The sequence below is a fragment of the Melanotaenia boesemani genome, chromosome 13 (genome assembly GCF_017639745.1).
Source record: "Melanotaenia boesemani isolate fMelBoe1 chromosome 13, fMelBoe1.pri, whole genome shotgun sequence".
In the NCBI taxonomy this organism is placed as follows: domain Eukaryota; kingdom Metazoa; phylum Chordata; class Actinopteri; order Atheriniformes; family Melanotaeniidae; genus Melanotaenia; species Melanotaenia boesemani.
The window spans coordinates 26,058,481-26,079,044 of record NC_055694.1 but is presented as its reverse complement, the minus strand read 5'-3'; the positions used below and the strand labels follow the sequence as shown (position 1 = coordinate 26,079,044).

General features: G+C 37.7%; 1 protein-coding gene across 2 annotated transcripts in view; it reads right to left on the bottom strand.

The window, feature by feature from the left end:
* The window catches only part of LOC121651197 (plexin-A1-like), a 262,523-nt gene that overhangs the window by 10,055 nt on the left and 231,904 nt on the right, over positions 1–20,564 (bottom strand). The window contains exons 21-30 of one of the 2 annotated variants that reach the window (XM_042003180.1): positions 17,582–17,730; positions 12,426–12,523; positions 11,891–12,049; positions 10,925–10,991; positions 8,295–8,441; positions 7,543–7,702; positions 6,703–6,806; positions 6,509–6,605; positions 3,310–3,500; positions 1,324–1,493 (exon numbers count right to left, since the gene is read on the bottom strand). In XM_042003180.1, the coding sequence (XP_041859114.1) occupies positions 1,324–1,493; positions 3,310–3,500; positions 6,509–6,605; positions 6,703–6,806; positions 7,543–7,702; positions 8,295–8,441; positions 10,925–10,991; positions 11,891–12,049; positions 12,426–12,523; positions 17,582–17,730 (1,342 nt within the window). The remainder of the gene's footprint in view (positions 1–1,323; positions 1,494–3,309; positions 3,501–6,508; positions 6,606–6,702; positions 6,807–7,542; positions 7,703–8,294; positions 8,442–10,924; positions 10,992–11,890; positions 12,050–12,425; positions 12,524–17,581; positions 17,731–20,564) is intronic. The other variant, XM_042003181.1, reaches the window with a different exon arrangement.

The window sequence follows — 20,564 nt, the reverse complement described above, 5'->3', positions numbered from 1 at the left end:
TATATCTTTATGCCCATTTAAATCTTTTATAACATGTAAGGCTGGGTATATGGTTTCCTTATGGTGAACCAAGTGGGACTCTAAACACGTCCCACTTATGCAAAACACCATGTGGGTCAGCTGTACCAAAGTTTCCTCCTCTGTGCATGAGAATGTAATCAGTCTACAGTAAAGCTTCAAGGTGTGGATAACAGTGATTCTCCTGTAAATAAGTGTCCATTGTGTTTTGTATATGAGCAGCAGGTGGCGAGGAAAGCCAGTGGCATCATGGGAAACCGGAACCACCCTTTGCATAAGGACTTTAAACTGCGTCGGGCCGGAGATATAGAACCAAAAGACCTTAAACTTACAGAATGAGAAACTCATTTGTTCTCCATGGAAGAGCTTTATTAATTAGCCACAGGTGATCTTATTTCTTATTTATTTTTTTATGATTTTATTGAGTGATTGTATTTTGTGTAGTGGTTTTATTCCTTTTTGGTGGTTTTAATTTCAGTATTTATAATAAATGAAGGACAATTTGGGGTATTTTTTTTATATTTTTATTTAATTTTAGTACTTTTTATTTCCTTAGTTGTTTCTATCTGTGATATTATCGGATTGTTATGTTTGGTGTGGATGTGAGTGGATTTTATTCTTTGATGTAATGTCTTGAGGACCTGACTGTAGACAAAGTTTCCCTTTGAGCACAATAAAATTATTTGAGCTCTCTGCACTTCAGCTTGTGTATCTGGGATGCCCAAGCACCTTCATCTCAGGAGGGTGAGTAGTCTTTCAGATTGAAGAGCCCCAGTCCACAAGTATTCAAGGGTAGGATACTAAACCTCACACTGTGTTTACACTTGTGAGGTGGCTTCAGATAACAAGTTTTGCTAAATAGGAGAAATGCTGTTTTTCTTTCTCAGTACAGATTTTAACTGCATATGCAGCTCAGTTAAGTTTTTCTCCTTTTTTTATTTTTATTTTTTATTTTTGGAAACCTTTCAACCAAATACATTCATAATAAAACGCTTTCAAATAATCTAATGGTTTTCTTTAACAATCAATTTTTTGGTTAACACGACTAGATTAAAATTTCTGCAAACCTAAAGCAAAAACACATTCAAAGCCTAAAGAAGCTGGAAGCTGGATTTAAATTAAATTTTGACATTAAAAAAAGGACACTGTCAGACATTTTTTTCAAAGCTACTTATTTGTGAATAAGTCTGGCTTTTCAAAGAAAATACACACATTTTTCAACACAAATAACATCTCATTGTGCTTTACAAGGAATTTCATGGCTCTGAAGTACATTTTATTCCAGAAAGCACCTATCTGACTTACCAGTTGCTCTTCCAGGTGTGTCGTACATCATAGTCTGTGATGGAGTGCTTGTCGGCTTGCTCATCCAGGAAGTCGAACATGTACTTGATGGCCAGTGGCAGCGCGCTGCCTCTGTGAGCTGTGCTGAAGATAGTCTCAAAAAGATCGTCTACGAACTTTTGTAATGTACCCTGACAAGCAAAAAGATGGTGGAGAGGGGGTGGAAATAAAAAATTACATATATATATATATATATATATATATATATATATATATAAAAGACTATAATTTTTATCTTTGTTGTATTACTTTTGTTTGTTAATCTGATTTGGTTTAAAAGAATTCTAGGACCATCACACACATATCAGATAAAAGCAGAAGCAGAGTTTTCATGTTTGACAAGCTCTATGACATTTTAGAAAAGCTGCTGCTTATTCTGAAAATTTTTAAGACTTTTTTTTTCAGTCATTTATGTGTTTCTTCTGTCACTAAATTTGCTCACAACTACTGAAAATATCTTCTTAGCCTCAAAACAAGCCCATTAAGAGCTATAATTTTCTTCCAAAGGAAGAAAATTATAGCATACATAGTTTAAGCTGTGTTGTGTAACCGAATATTTTTAGCTGCTTGCATTTAAAACACCTGAAATGTTGCATGCAAGTACATTTTTACCCAGTAATAGTCAAATGATCATTCTGGCTCTGAGGATGATTGCTCTGACCACAGGGCTCTGCTAAAATCACAAACAAGAACCCCAGTCCTTCATTTGGACGAGGCTCTTCTCCACTGACAAAGCTTTGACATGATTATATAAAAAGCAGCTAAATAAATGACCCCCCCAACAACACAACTGTGTCCCTGACTTCCATATCTGGCAGAATCTATGAGTAAGGAAGTGTTGATGAGGGACAGGGGGTGTCGTTTTTAGTCAGCCATGATAAAAATGGAACAGGAATGATCCCAGTTGCTCATAGAAGCACCTGGATCTGGCGTCCTGGCACACAGGCACAGGAACACAGACGTGGAGAGGGCAAGAACAAGATGAGCCTCTCGTTTGCGTTTGTCTCTCTGCTTTTTTTTATCGTGTCTGGCCAAATCTTCAAACCCTCAACAAAATACCTGAATCCTGACATTGCATGTATCTACCTCCCTGCACTCTGCACCTCAAGCCCACCTTTCATGAATAATTTTTTTCTTATTACCAGCGGAAATTGAAAAGCTGGTTTGCTTGTAATTGCGGCGCATTTCTCTATTTTCCTTCCTCTTTTACAATTAGGTAAGAGATGATGAGCAGAGGGACGATGAAGGAGAGAAAGAAAGTCAGCCGGACCGGCTCAGACTACAAGGTTTAAAGGTGGACAGAAACTTTTAGGAGCTTGTTCATCAGGCTGCTAAAATGAATGTATTATATTTTTAGGGGCGCAAAAAAGGTTGTGCTTCTATAGTATTGTCCAAATAGCAAGCAAACCTTATGGAATTCAGCAGCTAATTTAATGGTGAAACTAGAGTTGGGTTTGTTATATAACAACCAGGTGTGACTGGTTTCATTTAAAAAAATCAGATCTCTGTTACATATAAAGGTATATTATGTCACAAATGTAATTTCTGTCAAATGTTTTATATCATATTCATGTAAACATACAGAAAATCTACAGGCATGTTCATTTAACTGTTTAATGTCAGATGATGGGACAGATGATTGTGTTGGCATCTCTATTTGAACTTTTGTGCACCAGATGTTTCATCCTAGCAACAAATTTTATGATGCCATATAACTTTATGACCATTCAATGAATTGCAAACACTCTGTGTGAAGCACATAATTTAAATTCTTAAAAAACTGAAAACAGTAAGGAGCACCAAAATAGATCGCATTAGTTTGAGTCTCAGGGGTGAATTTTAGCTCTCCTTATTCTCAAGTGCTGCTTGAAAGGTTTTTCCACTCTAGGTGGAATCAGCTTTTGAAAGAAGTGCAGGCAGTCCTCTCTTGTGTCCTGTGTGTCTTACTTTTGTGGCTAGCAGCCTGGTCAGGTAGATCTCAGACACCATCTTGCTGCCTCGGTCACCCTCTCTCTGGTCGGAGTGGTCGTGGTTCTTCACTAGATGCCACAGTTTGGTCCCACTCTCCAGATCAGGTGTGATCATTGGGGTTCGGGATCGTAGACTATCCGGACTACTGGCCGTCCTCAACATACTCTCTAAAATGAAAAAACACAACATCGATTCAAGTGAGTTATGTTAGCCTTCTAAAGGGAAGAAAAAGAAGAAGAAATGTTTGTTGTCATTCTGTTTTCACTCTAACAACCACCAGAAACACTGCGTTCTTTTACATTTTTCAGCCTTTTCGCTATCATGTGTGTATCTTTCATTATTTATGGTGGGAGTGTCAAAGCTGATTAGAGGGAAGCGGGGAGATATGTTCAGCGGCTCCATTTAAGATACAGATGAGAGAGGGAACTGCTGGGGTGAAGTGCACATAAGAATGACATTATCAGCTCCATATCTGTTGCTTCTGGGGTAGAAAGCAGGGATGAACAAAAGTGGTAGGGAAACAACAAAAAGGGATGCTGATGCACTGTGCAATTCCTCCGTGGTAGGTGAGAGTGAATCAGAGGAAGAGGAGCAAACGTGGGGAGGAAGACGGGAAAAGAAGATAGTGAGCTAAATAGACGGGGATGAAACTGTCAGGAGAGAGCTGGTTGAAATTAAAGAAGCTGAGTGGAAAACAAAAGAAAAACTGCTGGAAAACTCAGTTTATCTGTGCTAATACTGAATGTTTAAGCAGTGTGAGATGATTCTTGAAAGAGGGAACATTTAATTTTATAAATTGAATTTTCTCAAAGTACATTTGTCTTCACTAATCCAGTATTCATACAGTGTAGGTGTGATGTTCTGATTATTCTTTTTTTTCTTTCCTCTTTATAAAATCTGATTCTGAGAAAGTGAAAATGATTTTGCTGTGAGATGAGACTTCAGTCAGATATAATCAGTACTTCAATATGAATTCTGAATCACATGAGTGCTTGTATGGGAAAGGAGTTGCTTGTAACAGGAAACAGAGGGTTGTGACTTGACTGTGCAGCATGGACTGTACATAAAAGCCATCATCACCACCTCGTTTATCATTTTGAGTTCAGTATTTGGTGGTTCTATCTTGGGTTGCAGTAAAGTGAGGTGCAAGAGATCTAATTGGGAGACTGTTAACTCCATGTGTCTTTGGGCAGAGGCCAAGACACTCAACTGTCATTCAAAAAGGTCCCAATCCTTAATAATGGATTACGTAAGCCTTGATGCAGTTGAAATGGTTATAAGTTATATAAAAATGAATTCCTAGTACATGAGGGAGGAAGTTTGCTAACAAGGGTTTCAATGGGTTTGACTGCTTTCAAATCAACCTCAAGTTATTTCCATTTTTCTGGTAGGGAGAGTTTTGGTGTTTTTCCTTTAGCACATTGTTTTTTAACCTCCTAGTCACATTCAGTTGAGTTGTTTATGGCCACGTAAACTATGGAGCAAAGATAGATTTTTTCTAATTTGTATTATCATCAACTGCACATTTCTTTAGGCATGTAAAAGCAGGGCTAACTCTTTGTATTTTCAGATCTGCAGAATAAATCTGTACTTTTTAGATTTAATTTGAATAAACCTATGGTCAGGAGCTGTGGGTAGTGACTGAAAAGAACAAGATCACAAATACAAGCGGCCGAAATGAGTTTTCTCCTCAGGGTGGCTGGGCTCTCCCTTAGAGATAGGGTGAGAATCTCTGTGATCCAGGAGGGGCTCAGAGTAGAGCCGCTGCTGGACGCCTCACTGGTGAGGTTTTCTGGGCACGTCCCACCGGAAAGAAGCCCCGGGGAAGACCCAGGACACGCTGGAGGGATTACATCTCGCGGCTGGCCTGGGAACGCCTCGGGATCCTCCCAGATGAGCTGGTGAATGTGGCCGGGGAGAGGGAAGTCTGGGTTTCCTTACTTAGGCAGCTGTTCCCCCTGCGATCCCACTCCAGACAAGCGGCAGAAGATGGATGGATGGATGGACTACATCTTGAATATTTGTACTTGTTTTGATACATCCAAATGCAGAGGTTAAACAAGATGGCACACTATGGTTACAGGTTGCCATTCATATGATTTATTGGTTTAAAGTTAGAGAAGTTCATTTAAATATAATATAATTTAAATAACACACATTTTGCACTTAAAGCATTTTATCCTGAGAACATTGGTGTTGTTGCTAAACCCCTTTCTGGTTTGGTTCGATTTTAAATTGATACTTATTGTTTTTATTGGACTTTTGCATCTCATTTTGCTCTCTATTTGCACTCTCATGCATTTCATTAAGGTTTTTTGTTCGTCGGGTGAACGCATGACAAATTCCATTCAACTATGTTAACATTATAATTAATTATTGGATCTTAAATCTAAATATGTCTCCCCTTTAACTCTATACATGTTTGGCTTGTGGTTTCATTCTTCACACAAGAATAAAACTCACAGGTAAAAATTCGTGTGAATTTAGAAGCTAAAAATTCCCTTTTTCTCTCTGTTGATGGAAAAAAATAAAAGTAAATGTTTGACTTAAATTCTTTAGGCCAGAAATATGTCTCCAAACGATTGGGGATATATTTCTGGCCTAGTAATGGACTCCCTTGTTAGCCAGATAGAGCAAAAGGGAGAAGACTTTTTTCAGGCAATGTAGTTCATGGAGGGTTAGAAGATGAAATTTAAAATACGTTTAAAAGATTTTAAACTTAATATTTAGTATTTGATACATTAGTGACAGCGCCAGTGTCGGTGTAAGAGCTGACATTCACCTACACCTACAAGGTGTAGGTTTTTCTTTTCTTTTTTTTTTACAGTGCTAACCTAGCCTCTAAATACTTTGATTTCCCAGCAGAGTATACCATATTGGACCTCCATTTCTTTTTGTCTGCAAGGTGTCCTCTTTCTCTCTTTCACCCTGTCAGACAGAGATCAAGGTGTCTTCTGTAAGCCACGTCATTAATGGACTGCTTTGAAAATAGTTGTGAAATAGCTTTGGCCTGGGCTGATGGTGATAGACAGACAGAGGTATTTAGGAAAAAAAAGAAAGAAAATAAAAAAGCAAGCCCAATCATGGCCCTAACAAACAAAGAGTAAATAAAAGAAATGAGAATCATTGACGGGATTTAAATAGTATAAAAGTGAGACCAGAATGAGAGTCGTACCGTATCTGCTGAGGCTTTTTGTGAAGGTGGAGGAGTTGGAGATGTTATAGGCAGAGTTCTGCTTTGGCACCAGGGCAATCACCGAGCCGTCTGTTACCTGCACAGGAAAAACAAAACAAAACAAAAAGACGTGCTCAAAGTATGAATCTCTCTTAGCTTTTGAGTGTGCTCATGCTTCTGTTGTGCTTGTTTACCTGATAATGAGCCAGCGTGTTGAGTCTTTTCCAGTCATTGTCAATCTTAGTTGTGACATCTTCATCCTGCAGAATGATTCTGGCCATTCTTCCTTGACGCCATTCTTCAAAAAGAGGCAACAGTGAGGCAGTGTTTTCAGTTAATCCTAAATGTAAACTTTATCTTATCTGTAATATTTTTATCTAAATTTTCCTGATTCATAAGAATTCTGTCACCCAATGCTAATGTTCTGTTCTGGTAGCATCCATTTTCCATTTGAACATCGAACATATAACTCTCTTTTTCTCCCTGCGCTTACAACACTCAGCAGAAAAAAAAAAAAATAATAAAAATAGGAACAGTAGTACTCGTGAATGCCACGTCTCTCTTATCTATATTTAGAAGAGCTTATGGGATAAACATTTTATAATGGCAGAGAAACTGAAGTTTCTGTGGCTAAAATTGACTAAAATTTAATTTTTAGTCTCTTCCAGCAGAAAAATAGCTAAACATTACAGTTTTCTTTATCTGCATATGAATCATTACTGAACATGTGAAGGGGGGTTGGTTCCTTTTGATTTTCTAGTAGTTGATCTGGATATTTGTATTGTACACAGTATTTTTGCATCATTTAGTTTATTTAATTTACTTCTCATTTTTCTCATTGCAATTTCCCTCTGAGATTAAAAAAGTATATTTCATTCCATTTCATGGTTTTTCTTATTCTATAATGCTGCTGTAACATTGCAGATTCCTAGTCTGGGATCTATAAAGCAAATCTGACTCTGATTCAAGGTAAAAGCATGGTATAAATCTGCAGTGATGCTGCCTGTGCACAAACTCAGAACTGCGCATCTTACCGAGGTCCATATCAGAAGCCTTTGACCTTTGTGAATAGGGGCTGCCTTTGTAAACAGCATCGAGCAGCTTCTCTTTGACCTGAGTGATGGTGTCACAGTTCAGACACTTGACCGTCACCTCGGAGGCGTTCTCATTCTCTGGGTTAACACAGTGCAGTGTCTGGCAGAAAAACAGGTCAAAACAAAAGGGAATGGAAACAGACAAAAGGAAAAAGGCTTAATCTGTGATACTACAGCGATGCTGCCAACCGGTGAGACCTCTGGATGCTTGTTTAGATGCATTTAAATGTACCTGACAGCATTTTCACACCAATGTAGCAGTTACTTTAAATCCTGGACATTTTCCCCTGTCTGTTTAGACTGTTTGGGTACATAAGGACTACTCAGCATTCACACTTGGGTGCAGACCAAAACAACTACAGCAGAGCCTCATGTCTGCCAGCATGTTTCCAGTCCAAACCTGAAGTGCTTTGTTTGAAAAGACAACGTAGTTAGCACTGGGCAGTGGATGGATCGATTCATAGCCAGATCACATCCCCGCTCCAAACATAACTAATGAAGCTTTATGTTTACCTCCAAAGAAAGTCTCTGCAGCCCAGCAGACTCCTGACAAACCAAGGTCACATTTTTTACCTCCATTTAAACAGCTGATTAGAGTTTAAAAATTTCATCACTCTCAAAAACAACTAAAGCTCAACAACTCATTAAAGTAATGCAGATGAGACAATCCTCAAGATGCAGAGTTCACTGACCAGTGTTTTGTAGTCAATCTGCTGCCTGATGAGCTTGTCCTCACTGAGGGAGTAGCGGGCTTCTCCCGTGATGGCGTCAATGGGCCCCTTCTCCATCTGCTGCTTCATGGCACAGTACAGCATGAACAGAGGCTCCCCAGCACACTCCTGGAAGAGGGAGAAGGCAGAACGACGTCAGAGTTCAAGTGTGATTTCCTCTCTACATTATTAAATCTGAACCACTGTAGAATTCTAGAGAAGAAACCAGCTTAGTTATTCACAACAAAAAGAAAAGATGGAAGAAATCAAATAAATTTCAAGCAAGTTATTTATCACAAGTGCAAAACTGAATCACTACACACAAATGAACCAATTTGCATAAAGCATCACTAAAAAAGTCTGATTTGATTAGTGTTGTGTGTGTCTGGAAAGCAATCAACCAAATGAGAAGAAGAAAAGTTAGACATGAAAAGTAAAAACTCTAAGTTGATTAAATTGTGTGAATCAGTGGATCAGGATGCAGGGAAAACAGCCAAAATAAGACTCCAGCTCACAACGATCCCAGCAAAATCCTTCCACATGGCAATAACTTCCTTCTATTTGATCTCCACAACTCATTTTAAAATAAATCTTTTGATTCCAGTTATCCCAGTTATCTTTTCAACACAACGTCTAAGAATGTGACAAACACGTCAATAGTTTTATTTCTGATGAAAGACTGAAAGCGGGGTTACAGAAACCTGTTCAGTCCTCTCACAGTTAAGGTTTGGCAACACAGATGTTCTACTACAAGTACCCCCCCACTCAGTCCATCAAAGACACTTGCCAATCAATAGTGTCATTAGTCATCACTTTGGTACAAGGAAAACACTCCTAACTGAAGCAGCACAGTTTAGAGGGGAGAGAGAGGACACATCGCGGCCAATGAGAGTTTAATGATCGGCCGTGCAGTGGCAGACTATCCGTGTTTGCGTGCGTGTGTGTGTGTGTGTGTTGGAGATTCACAAGGTCCAGATGAGGAAAGGAGAAAGTACTAATTCATCAGCCTCGCCTTTAAGCACACTCAACAAACTCACTCTCTTTTTTTCCCAGCACACATTTTCCCTTTGACTTACCTTCCTGTTAGATCTGTGTTTTTCTCCTTCATCTCTCTTCTGCATATTTACACATTACATTTAGTTTTAGTTTCATCATTTGCATCTTCTTTCCATTTTCAATGTCGTTCATGCTTTCATGTATGTTGAACACAAATTACCAGTTGCTAAGCAGTAAAAGTTGCTTTTTTTTCTTTTCTTTTTTCAAACACACCGGAGACGACTAACAGCAGCCGTTTGTGTTGATTAAAACAAACACAAAAAAACTCCTCACCTGAAGTTTTATTGACAGCAGGTCACAGATTATTTTACAGTAGTATGCACATTTTCATTTGTTTTGTTTTTTTGTATCTGTTTCAAAAATTAAGCTTGACTTGAATCCTGTCCCTGTTTCCTTCTTCCTCTGCCCTGTTTTTACACCCCTGCACCACCTGCCTCCTCCCGTCCTCACCTGCCTCATGCTTCTCCTCCCCTTTCCTGACTCCTAATTCTAATACCCTCCCTCGTTCCTCCAGCGTACACTTTAAAAAGCTTGTTAGCATCAGGGCCAATTACGTGGGCAGCTGCTAACGAGACACAGTGAGCATGCATCACGGTGTTATGCTTTTGCTTCGGCTCTCTGCCTTCGTTGCTTGGCCGCTGCATGCTTGTCTACAAAATGTGCCATTAGCCTGCACACCGGCTTCATTAAAGCTGCCTAAATTGTACACTGACATTTACATTTCAAGGATATAATAGTGACTCTTGTTGACAGAAGTACACTCAGATTCCAACAATGGAATCTGTGGAAACCATCAATAAGTAGTAAGAAAATAAGAAATGCTTTTATTTTTCTATTTTCAGGGTATAAAAAAAGTAAAGTATGGCTATATGTATGGATAAATTCAATTGGTGACTGATCAGAAATAAGTGTTTACTGGATGTATACTCATGATTATAGTATAGGATAGTATACACTATTTAAATCTGTAGAATCTTAACTTTCCAAAGGTGTATAACATGTGTAGATACTTGAACGGTAGACTGAGTAGAACACATATTTATTTGTCATATCCCACCCACGGGACATCTGGTACCACCGGGTTAAACATCTTTTTAAAAGTAAAGAAAAAGGAGAGACAGAAAAGGTGAAGGGAAGAGGTGGAGCATGAGGACAGCGCGTGCCACATCCTTCAACCCTGGTGATGCAGATGACCTCAAACAACAAAGATGAGAAAGAGATCAGGGGGAGAGAAGATGTGAAGATCAGTGAGAGGATATGTCTGTTACAGGAGTAAAATTACAAAAAGGAAGATCTGTAGACTAGAAAAAGACAAAAATGCAGAGAAGAGAAGAAAAGGCTTCTGCTATATCTGAAGGCATAAAAATATGCCGCAATAAAAGAAAGACTTCTTAACAACAGCAAGAACACCAGAACTACTTTATATTATTCTGTTATTGATTTCTCACAAATATACAGGCTGCGTGGTAAAGCACCATATGAATCTAGTTTAGATTACGGCCATCATTCGGTCTTTAAAACATACTTGATAAATGATGAATAACAACGTGGCTTACCTTGAGGAACTTGTACAAGAGGAAAGTAAACCAGTTGGTCAGCATCTTCTCAGCGACCGACTCCGTTCTAACATGCAGAACAGCAGCAAAGAAACGCAACATTTGAAGTGAAAAGATAAACTAAATAAGGAACACATTTATAAAAATGTCAATCTATACTTGGACAAACGAACTGAGTTTTTACACAAAAGGAGAAAAAAAATATTATTTTACTTTAAATAAAAGATCCTTTTAATTAACACTCAATCTATTTGTGTCCAGTACGTCATGTCTTATAATGTCACCTGTTGGGCTTCACTGAATAAACCCAAATATTTAGTGAATATTACCAGAAAATTACATTTAATATGAGCTCAATAAGATCCTTTCACTTCTGCATGTTTGACTTTAATAAAGTTTACTGAAAGATGATTTAGAAATCAACTAATAATAATAAAATATATATATATATTCTATTTTATCCTCTGTGAAGGAGAGATCTTGGAAATAATTTGTAAATTACAATTAATATTACAATAGTGACAGTAATCTGTGTTTGCTCTCACTAAATATGATCAAAAAATGTTGGTTATCACTAAAATAATCTGTTTAAAGTTGCTTGACGACAATGTTTTGCAAAAGAAGCTCTGATATTGGATTATAGAAGTTAAGTTGTTTTTTAATAGTAGAGAGGATAACTGACTAAATTATATTAAAGACATACAGTCCTGACTCCTGATAAAAGAAAAGTTTGAGTAAGAGTTTTTATCTTCAAACAAGGCTGGAAAGTCTGTTAGTCTGCTAATCTTTCCTGATTGGAAAATATTTGCAGCTTTTAGTCAACACAGTGAAGTCATTTAATTAAAGCTTAATGTTAGGAGTGCATAAAAATAAAACAGGGAAACTTCAGAAGAAAGATTTATGAAGAGGGAGAGAGAGAGAGAGAGAGAGAGAGAGAGAGAGAGAGAGAGAAGTTCTTCTCCTCACCTTCTGAGCAGGAGTTTTGGGTGGTTTTTGCTCTCCAGGTTTCTGTCTATCAGGTCAGACAGCAGCTGCTTCAGGACCCCTGTGGCGTACTCCATCTCCCCCTGCAGGGCCGTCATGATCAATGATGCCACATTGCCTCTATCCCGCATTGAAAATGACCTGAAAATACATTAAAACTTAATATTTTACAAATGATACCCCCAGCCTTGACACGTCTCATCTAAAGCTGCTCCTTATACTATATGTATGTGCTCCATTAACCTCACAGTGAATGTATGAAATATTAACGCACATTTAACCTTAATTAAATGGCTCCTAAAGTTTATTTTGTTTAAATGATTTATAGCAAATTTAGAGGTGCTGAAATTTGAATACTGACCTTTTCTTTTAAATACATTTTCTTTCTTCTTTTTTTTTTGTCTTTACTCATGACAAAGCCCAGCTTTTTATGAAAGTAATGCTTAACAGGTAACAAAAGTACACTTCCCCAAGTATTTTACATGCAAACGTGATGTATGGTTAAGTGTGAAAATACCTCTGTGCCTCCAAGGTTCGAATGAAAGTCAACAAGAAGTGCTTCTTGGTCAGTAGCTGGCCAAACAGTGTGAGGGCCTTCTCAACATTTGCCTGGACCTGAAGACACAGGGACAGACAGACAGAATTATAGAGTGCAGTTTTCTGTAAACAAACATTTTCCATTTCTTTTTTAAAGGTATAAGATTTCACGAGTCTTTGGCAATCCTCAGACTGTCCACGGAAAGTCGCCTCATTTGTTGCCACTTTATTCAAATATGAGCTTTTCTTATTACTCCATTTTCAGGATGGGGTATCAAAATGCTGCCCATCTGAGGTAGAATAAAATCTTCTTTTATTCTTTCAACTCAGGTTTACTAAATGAATTAAACTAAATTAAATGATTCTTATTAAAAATGAAAAGAAAAGCAGCTAACCTAATGTTAACATGTTTTATGCTAAAAGAAATAGCAAGAGTGAAACAAATAACACCATGGTTCAGCATTTCCATCCTGGTATTGCAATAAAACTTATAAACCAATCCAATTAACTTGTGGAGTGGGACAATCTTCTCAGGGCTGGAAATCATGAACAAGGTTTAGCTATTTGTAGCATTTAGCAACACATTTTTAGCTATATGCTAAGGTAGATAAATGCTTATATTATCTACTGACACTTGTTTGACTGCAGCTCAGTGTCTTAAAGTGTTTAGCTGCTACTTTTAGTCTGTTTCTCATTTATTTTAGGATGTCTGACTTCCAGTGTGTTTATGCTGTAAACACATACAGGGTAGTCATTTAGTCTCCAGTTAACTTATGAAATGAAAGGGACATTTTTGCATTGCCTATTGTTGAGTTTTGATTAAACTTTACCCAAGTAAGTAAACCTATTTTTTTTTCTTTTAAAGGAAAATAAATCATTATGATTAATCATTATTCAAAACTTGTGTTTTTAAATGTTTTAACAAGTTGCAGCTGCAACAAAATACATTTTTAGACAGAAACAGAGTACTACAATTCCCAAAGCAGTAAAAACAGGATACAAGATACAAATAAATATGTATAATTAAATTATGAGCCGCTCTGAGCAAAGTCTGATTCTGAGCACGTCAGCAGCAGGCGTTTCTCCTCTCTGGATGATGGGCAGAGACTGGTCTGTTTAACAGCAACGTAATAGGTTACTCCCTCTCCTGCTCTATGTTGTGTTTCATGTCAAACTATTTTCAGTGACAATTTGACACGATTGTCTGCTTGACAACCAGTGGTGACCATCTTAATGCTTGCACGAGATAAATATTGATAAGGCAAGAATTTTAATTACCAGTCCTGTCAAAGATGCAGACACACTTTGGCCATCTGGACTCCCCTGTGATATCATACTGTACCTCTGTTTGTGACCTACAATAAGGTTTTAATCTTGATTCATGCTTGCTATAAGATTCTATTCACATTTACCGTACTATCTGTTTGATTTAGTAGCTGAATTGGGAGTGTTTGGATCTCTGGCTTTTATCTGTTCTATGGACTTTCTAAAAATGTCTAATCAGACTGGTCTTAACCAGCCCAGCATGACAGAAATCCTTCTGTCAAACAGAGAGGGAAGAGGAGATAGAGGGGGGTGTTAAAAAGGGAAGAGGCATTGGGGCATAGCAGGATTGTGTGTGTATGTGTGTCCTGGCTGGTGACAGAGGTGCACCCTGCTTGTTCCACTGGCTGGCACCTGTCACTACTTATCAACAACACCCTAAACCCCCTGAAGATGCCCGTGTGTCATTCACTCGCTCCATCTTCTTCACCGCTCTAATTCTTCCTCTCACACTCATTGTTGACTGTTTCACACCACCGATTTTTCCCTCATTTTAATTTCTCCTTCCTCTTGTCTTTTGCTGTCTGTGTCACACATGCAGACACTCAAACATACATTCTGTTTTCATCTTTTTTGTTCCACTGTAGCCTCTACTCTGTCTCTCTTTAGACGTTCCATAATAAAGTGTTTGGACCTTTTTCTGAAGTGCTAAATTAGATTCTCAGGCCTCTAGGGTGGATACTGAGTGTGATGTGTGTGAGCAAGACAGATGGAGGTGCATGTACATACTGCACAGAGGGTATCACCTAATTTTCAGGACAGATTCAAAGATGGTACATTCAGATATCTGTTTATGTGCGTACATGTAGTTCACGAGTAGTGTAGCTATCCAGCTTAGGGTAAAGAAGAGTCACACAGAGCAATAAAGCCTTTGGATTACACCATCAACCCCTGGGGGAAATACAGAGGGACGAGGAGGGAAGTCTAGACATAATAATAAAATACGCACGCACCCTTTACTTGACATTCAAATTAAAGGTATACTTATACATTAGGGACTTTGGATAACAGAGAATCATGACTATACTTGACATTTTGATCTGTTACAAATGATAACTTTAAAATATAAAGTTCATCCTATTTTTGCCAAGCATAAGGTAAAAATGGAAGAAGCTAAAGTATTTGAGGACATTTTCAGGTGTTACGGCCGCCTGCTTGCCGGCTCGGCGACCAGCAGGACTGCAGCCTGGTGACAGCTGAGCTGACTGACAGGGTGCATCATGTGGCACCGCCCCACCCCCTCACCCGGCACCTGGATTGGCCGGCTCGTTATCGGAAGGCGGGCTGTTCGTCCTTGGAGCCCTACATAACCTCATCAGCAGCATCATTCGGGGCAGCTGTGGACAGTGGGACACATGCCTGCCAGGCTGAGAGAATTGTGGACTATTGTGTGTGAATTTGGCGAGTTAAAGAATAACATTAAGGACTTTAAGTTGATGTGTGTGGTGTTCCCTACCCTGAGTGAGGTGAAGTTCATTTTGGTTTTGTTTGGTATATCCAATTCCGCCTTTGTGCGTGTTTCCCGTTTTGTGGACATTTTCTTTTGGTTATTATCCTAGTCTTTTGTGATACCCTTTAACGGGACACTTTAAGTTGATTACCCTGTTTCTTTGTGGACATTCTCTTTTGATTATTATAGTGCTTGTGTTACCCTGTAACGGGACACTTTACGTTGATTAACCATTTCGTTTTGTTTTGTGTGGCCGATACCAGAGCGGTGTCTGGACCCATTTTGTTGAAATAAATTGTCTTTTCGTTTAACTCTGGTATTCGGCTCTCTTTGTGTTCCGTCCTCCTTACCCCTAGAGCTCGAGGACGTAACACAGGGATGTTGCCATGAGTGAAGGAGGTTTGCAGGTCCACAAGAAACACCCAGCCGGACAGCCGGGAACAATCAAGAACAGCTGAAATTCATGCAAATATCCTATAATGCAGAAAGGAAAACATACCGTATAGATGCAAACTGATGGAAACTGCACCATACATTAAAAAATGTCTTCACTGCATAGAATACCCACCACAAGCCTTATCCTAGACCTCACCACAAACGGTCCTGACAACTATTATATTTGCAGGCATGGACACAAACATAAGCAATGCTTGCTGATTAATCTCTATGGTGAGAAGAAAAGAAGGTCTCCACTTTGACAGAACATATAACTCTTCAGACAAAACAATCAAAAGCAAAGTACAAGTAGACCCTATTTTTAAACAACTGCTGTTTTTCCACTGTGATTAAAACCAAACCAAACCAAATCAGAAATTATTACATCATACTCGAGATAGTAAATGTCAACCCCATGATGAGTATAATGACAAACATAGTTAATGAGTGAATAACATGCTCTCCAAACTGGTGTCTGCAGTCAGCCAAATGATAATTACAACTGAATAGAAATCACTTGGCAAAACACCTTTCAGAGATCATGCAATGACTGGATGGTGTTGGAGTTCAACAAGACAAACACAGGCCTGAGAGATGATGCAACTAATCTGACTGTCATTTAATGCCATGGACAAAATTAGGGGGATGTTGTGTCATTAAAATGGTTTACTCATTTGTTTATCAAAAAAGCCTAAAAAGTTATGGACAGATTTACATTTGAAAGATAACATATGTCTGCATATGAGTGAAAAGCTAAAAACAAATGAAAATGTCTCATATGAACTGAGATTTTTGTATACAATTTGAAATTTATTCTACAGCAATAAATCTATTTTTTTCCTCTCTGCTACATTCTTGATGCTTAAAAACTCCTCAGCTAATCCGATTCCTACTAAGTTTGTATTATCAATAGCCTTATATTAGGTTAAATAGTCACCCCAGAAGCCACAGGGGGCTTTTTAAAAAAAAAATCAAGAGAGAATTGCAAAGAATGATATATATATATATATTTTTTTTTTTAAGGTAGAAATGGCAGTGTTTAGACTACCCAGGGGGCTTTCATTCCAAGAATATAAATCTGCTTTGTAGAATAGAATGATTAAATTAAGTTGTAAAAGGTCAAACAAATTATTCCTTGACTCCAAAAAGTCAGCGCTCCAATCAAAGTCAATGGAGCAGCACCAGATTCTACATCTTAATGATACTGCTGATTACAAACTTGGCTCTCTGGTTTTTAGTTTTGGAGGAGAGTAGTTTATCGAGACATACTATTAATTCCACTTGCCTTGGTCTCAGTGGTGAAATGTCTTTATAAATCAGGTTCACCATCTTCATTCAGCTGCTCTACAAGGTGAGTGCATGTACCGGCTCAATTAGAAACTGAACAGTGATGTATAATGTAAACAACATTTTAGTTTCTTTTTCTGCTGCTCTTACACCCTCTTTTCTTTATTCCTATACATTCTTTTTACATCTTTTTGATCTCATGTCTGAATAATTCTCATATATATTCACAGTTTAAAATTATTCTCATCTATTTTAAGAAAAAATGTGTCGTGTGTTTCCTCATGGAATCTGACAAATGATGAAACTACCACTCTTGGAATGTTATTTGCATTCACTGTGATGGGAATAAGTACATAAAAAGCAAAGTAAGTTAAATATATTCAAGTAAATGGCATCCCATATTTGTCTTTGATGAAGTCCTTCATTTGGTGATAACTTCAGAGGAGAAGTTAATACAGAAAGACACTAAAATACTATTAAATACAACATTTAAAATACTTCTAGGAATCAGGTGCAGTGATTGTATGTTTCTATATTTCATGTTAGTTGATTAGTAAACCTTGTGAGTAATTGACGCTGCTAAAGTAGGTTATTCTTTGTTAGTTTGTTTCAGTTTTAAGTTTGGTTGATGGTGTACTGACCCGTACCTCCATCTCCTTGAGCACAGGATGGTCCTCAATTCCAGGGAACAGGACCCTCATTGCATAAGTCCGGTAATCCAGGAAGGGAATCCCTGCTCCATCCAGCTCCTGGGTTAACTCATGGATGTCTGTCTGAAGCTCAGCAAACGCTACAGAAGAAGGAGGTGGATGAAAAAAGAAAAGAAAAGCTTTGAAATGTTAGGGATTAATAATCTAAAAGACTGGATTGATAATTCCTGCATGTGTATTTGGGTCTGAGGATATATATGTTGTCCATGTAATGTAATGTAATTATAGCACACATGAATGACTAAACTCTAATGCTAAGGATTACATTTTGCAACTGGACCTATTGGTTTGCCTGGAACTGTCATCATCAGTGAATTAACCCACAAGCTAAACAAAACAAAACCTGTGGTTAACATTTCTTTAAATTTCAAATAGAAAACTTTAGAGGTAACACAGTGAGGCAGAACATCCTTGATTAAGGAAGCAATCATAGTCTGTTTGGTCCTGTATGCTGTTTATTTAGCCATCTGTCAGAGGAGTAAAAGCAGAATGAAATGTTTGTGTTTTGTTTGTTTTTTTTTCAGCAGAGCTTATGAAAAATGATGGATGGTATCAAATTGGCCCACTGGAGTTGACCATTTGGACTGGGCAGCCTTTCTGAATTCTGTTTTTACAGAGAATCTGTAAATCTAGAGAAGTAAATAGCACGCTGCTAGCCATGTCATTGTGACTTAAACTCTGTCCAAGACAGTTTTTTCCAGAAAATATGATACAGATAGCAAAAGTCTAAACAGCTCAGAGAAAACAGAAAGATATGGTGTTATTGACTAGCATAATATTTAATTGTTCCTTCACAAGCAACACCTAACAATTATTTAAACAGGCTTTTAGAAATAGCCCATATTTTCTGCAAATTTCTCCCACAAACCTGTAACCGCTTCATTTAAATTAACAGGCAACTCTGAACTGGAACAGACTTATCAACAATAATCAATAGTAAAGTATGACGGACATGTTCATAACCAGTTCTCCTTAATCCTTATAAACTCAAGGTAAAATGTGTGGAAGTGAGGTGACAGCACTGCATATAAAACATGTAAGATGAGAGACCTGATAATGAAATAAAATTCAAACAGACAGCCATGAATAATTTCAGTTAGAAGTGTCTGGATCCAAGAAAAGGGAAAGACAGTAGGGCTGAGAGATAAAGGTCAGTTGATTAAGGAAGAAGCCTACAAAGGCAATCAACAAGGACCACAACGCTGCCAAGAAAGAGATGTAAGTAAATACATAAATGGATGTAAGAGAATTTATGGACACAAAATCATAATAGATTCTGAATTAACAAATTCAGCTTGCAGTAAAAGACAGTGTTGTGTATGGCTGAAAAAACTAACAAGCATGTATTTTCCTTTATCAAAAACAAATATGGTTTGAGTTGCTTTTATAATTATCAAAAGATTAGTTATATTACTAAATTATACTTGTTATATTCATGACAACATCAGTGTACTAGCGGTATGAATATAAGTGACATTTTTTCATTTTATCTTGGTACTAAATTATCTCAATTTTTAGCTCCTTCAGCTATATTATCAAATACAGTGCATACCTAAAAGTAGTAAACTTGAACTTCATAATTAGTTATACTGCAAACAAAAAGCTTAAAGAACTAAATGAGTTATTTTGTCATTATAAACATTTTGTTATTTTTTTTAGTTCAAAAATAACTTTGAACTATATTGTAACTATAAAGACTTGTGTCTTTGTGTATAATGAGATCAGTTATTTTTCGTTTTTTTTTTACTTCTTATGTGTGTATGTGGATATATATGTATTACCCATCCTTTACACTGGGTGTGTGTGTGCGCCACGTTATGGCTGCACCACAGTTTTGTTACGACCTCCGCAGCAATCTATACTGGAAGCGTGTCAGGTGTGGCGCACCCGCGAGTGCAGTCCACCTAGCAGGATCCGTGAGATCACAAAATCACATGAGGACTTCCGGGATAAATGTCTTGTAGTTACAAAAAAACAAACAAACAAACAAAAAACACACACACACAGAGACCCCCTGACCAGTTAAACACGTAATGTTTACATGGTTCAGCAGTGCAAATCTGCACGGGGGCTTTTATTTTGAAAAAAAAATAGACTTGGTGCGTAAATTTAGTGGAGAGCCACGACAATGCGCATCTGGGATGCTTCTGATACACACTGGGGTGCACCGGGTTCCACCAGATCTGTGGAATTAACAGATTTAATTTTTAAAAATAATAACGCATAAACAACAAAGGTATAATTAATGCCATATCAAAATTCCGAATTTGGCATTATGAAAAACCTTACCTTGGTAACCTTGGTGCACACTCCTTACCAGTTGGTGGCAGTAATGCACTGAATCACTACATGCCCACCACCAAGAAAACAAGAATAAGAAGATGAAAAAGTCTTTACATAATGTCTGATTGTGACCAGCAGGATGGAAAAATGTGCAAAACCTGTCAGCTTTTTAGATGGGAAATTTGGGAATTCTAAAAACAAAAATGGACAAATCAATAAAAAACACAATGGCTGCAATTTCAGGTTTAACACCTAGTTTTCAGCAGACTGCAAGCTAGGTGTTTACATTTTAAAATGTGATTAATGGTGATTAATCCACAGCTATGCTTTAAACTTTACATTTAAAGCAAGTATTTTAATAGTTATGCTAAACATTGGAGTGGAAAAGGAAAGCCAGTTCAGGAGATAAAAAAGCAGAACCAAGACAGAAAACAATGTTCCTGGAAAGGAAAGTCAATTAATTGCATGAGTGGATAATTATTAAGAGAGCAACGGATGAGTTTTCATGCATAATTTCCCCCAGCTGCTATTGGACTATTTGGCCCGCAAGAGAAATGAAAGAAGAGAGGAAGCGAAGATGATGAAAAAAAAGGGGAAGGAGAAAAAACGAGAGATAAGGGTTCAAAGAGGT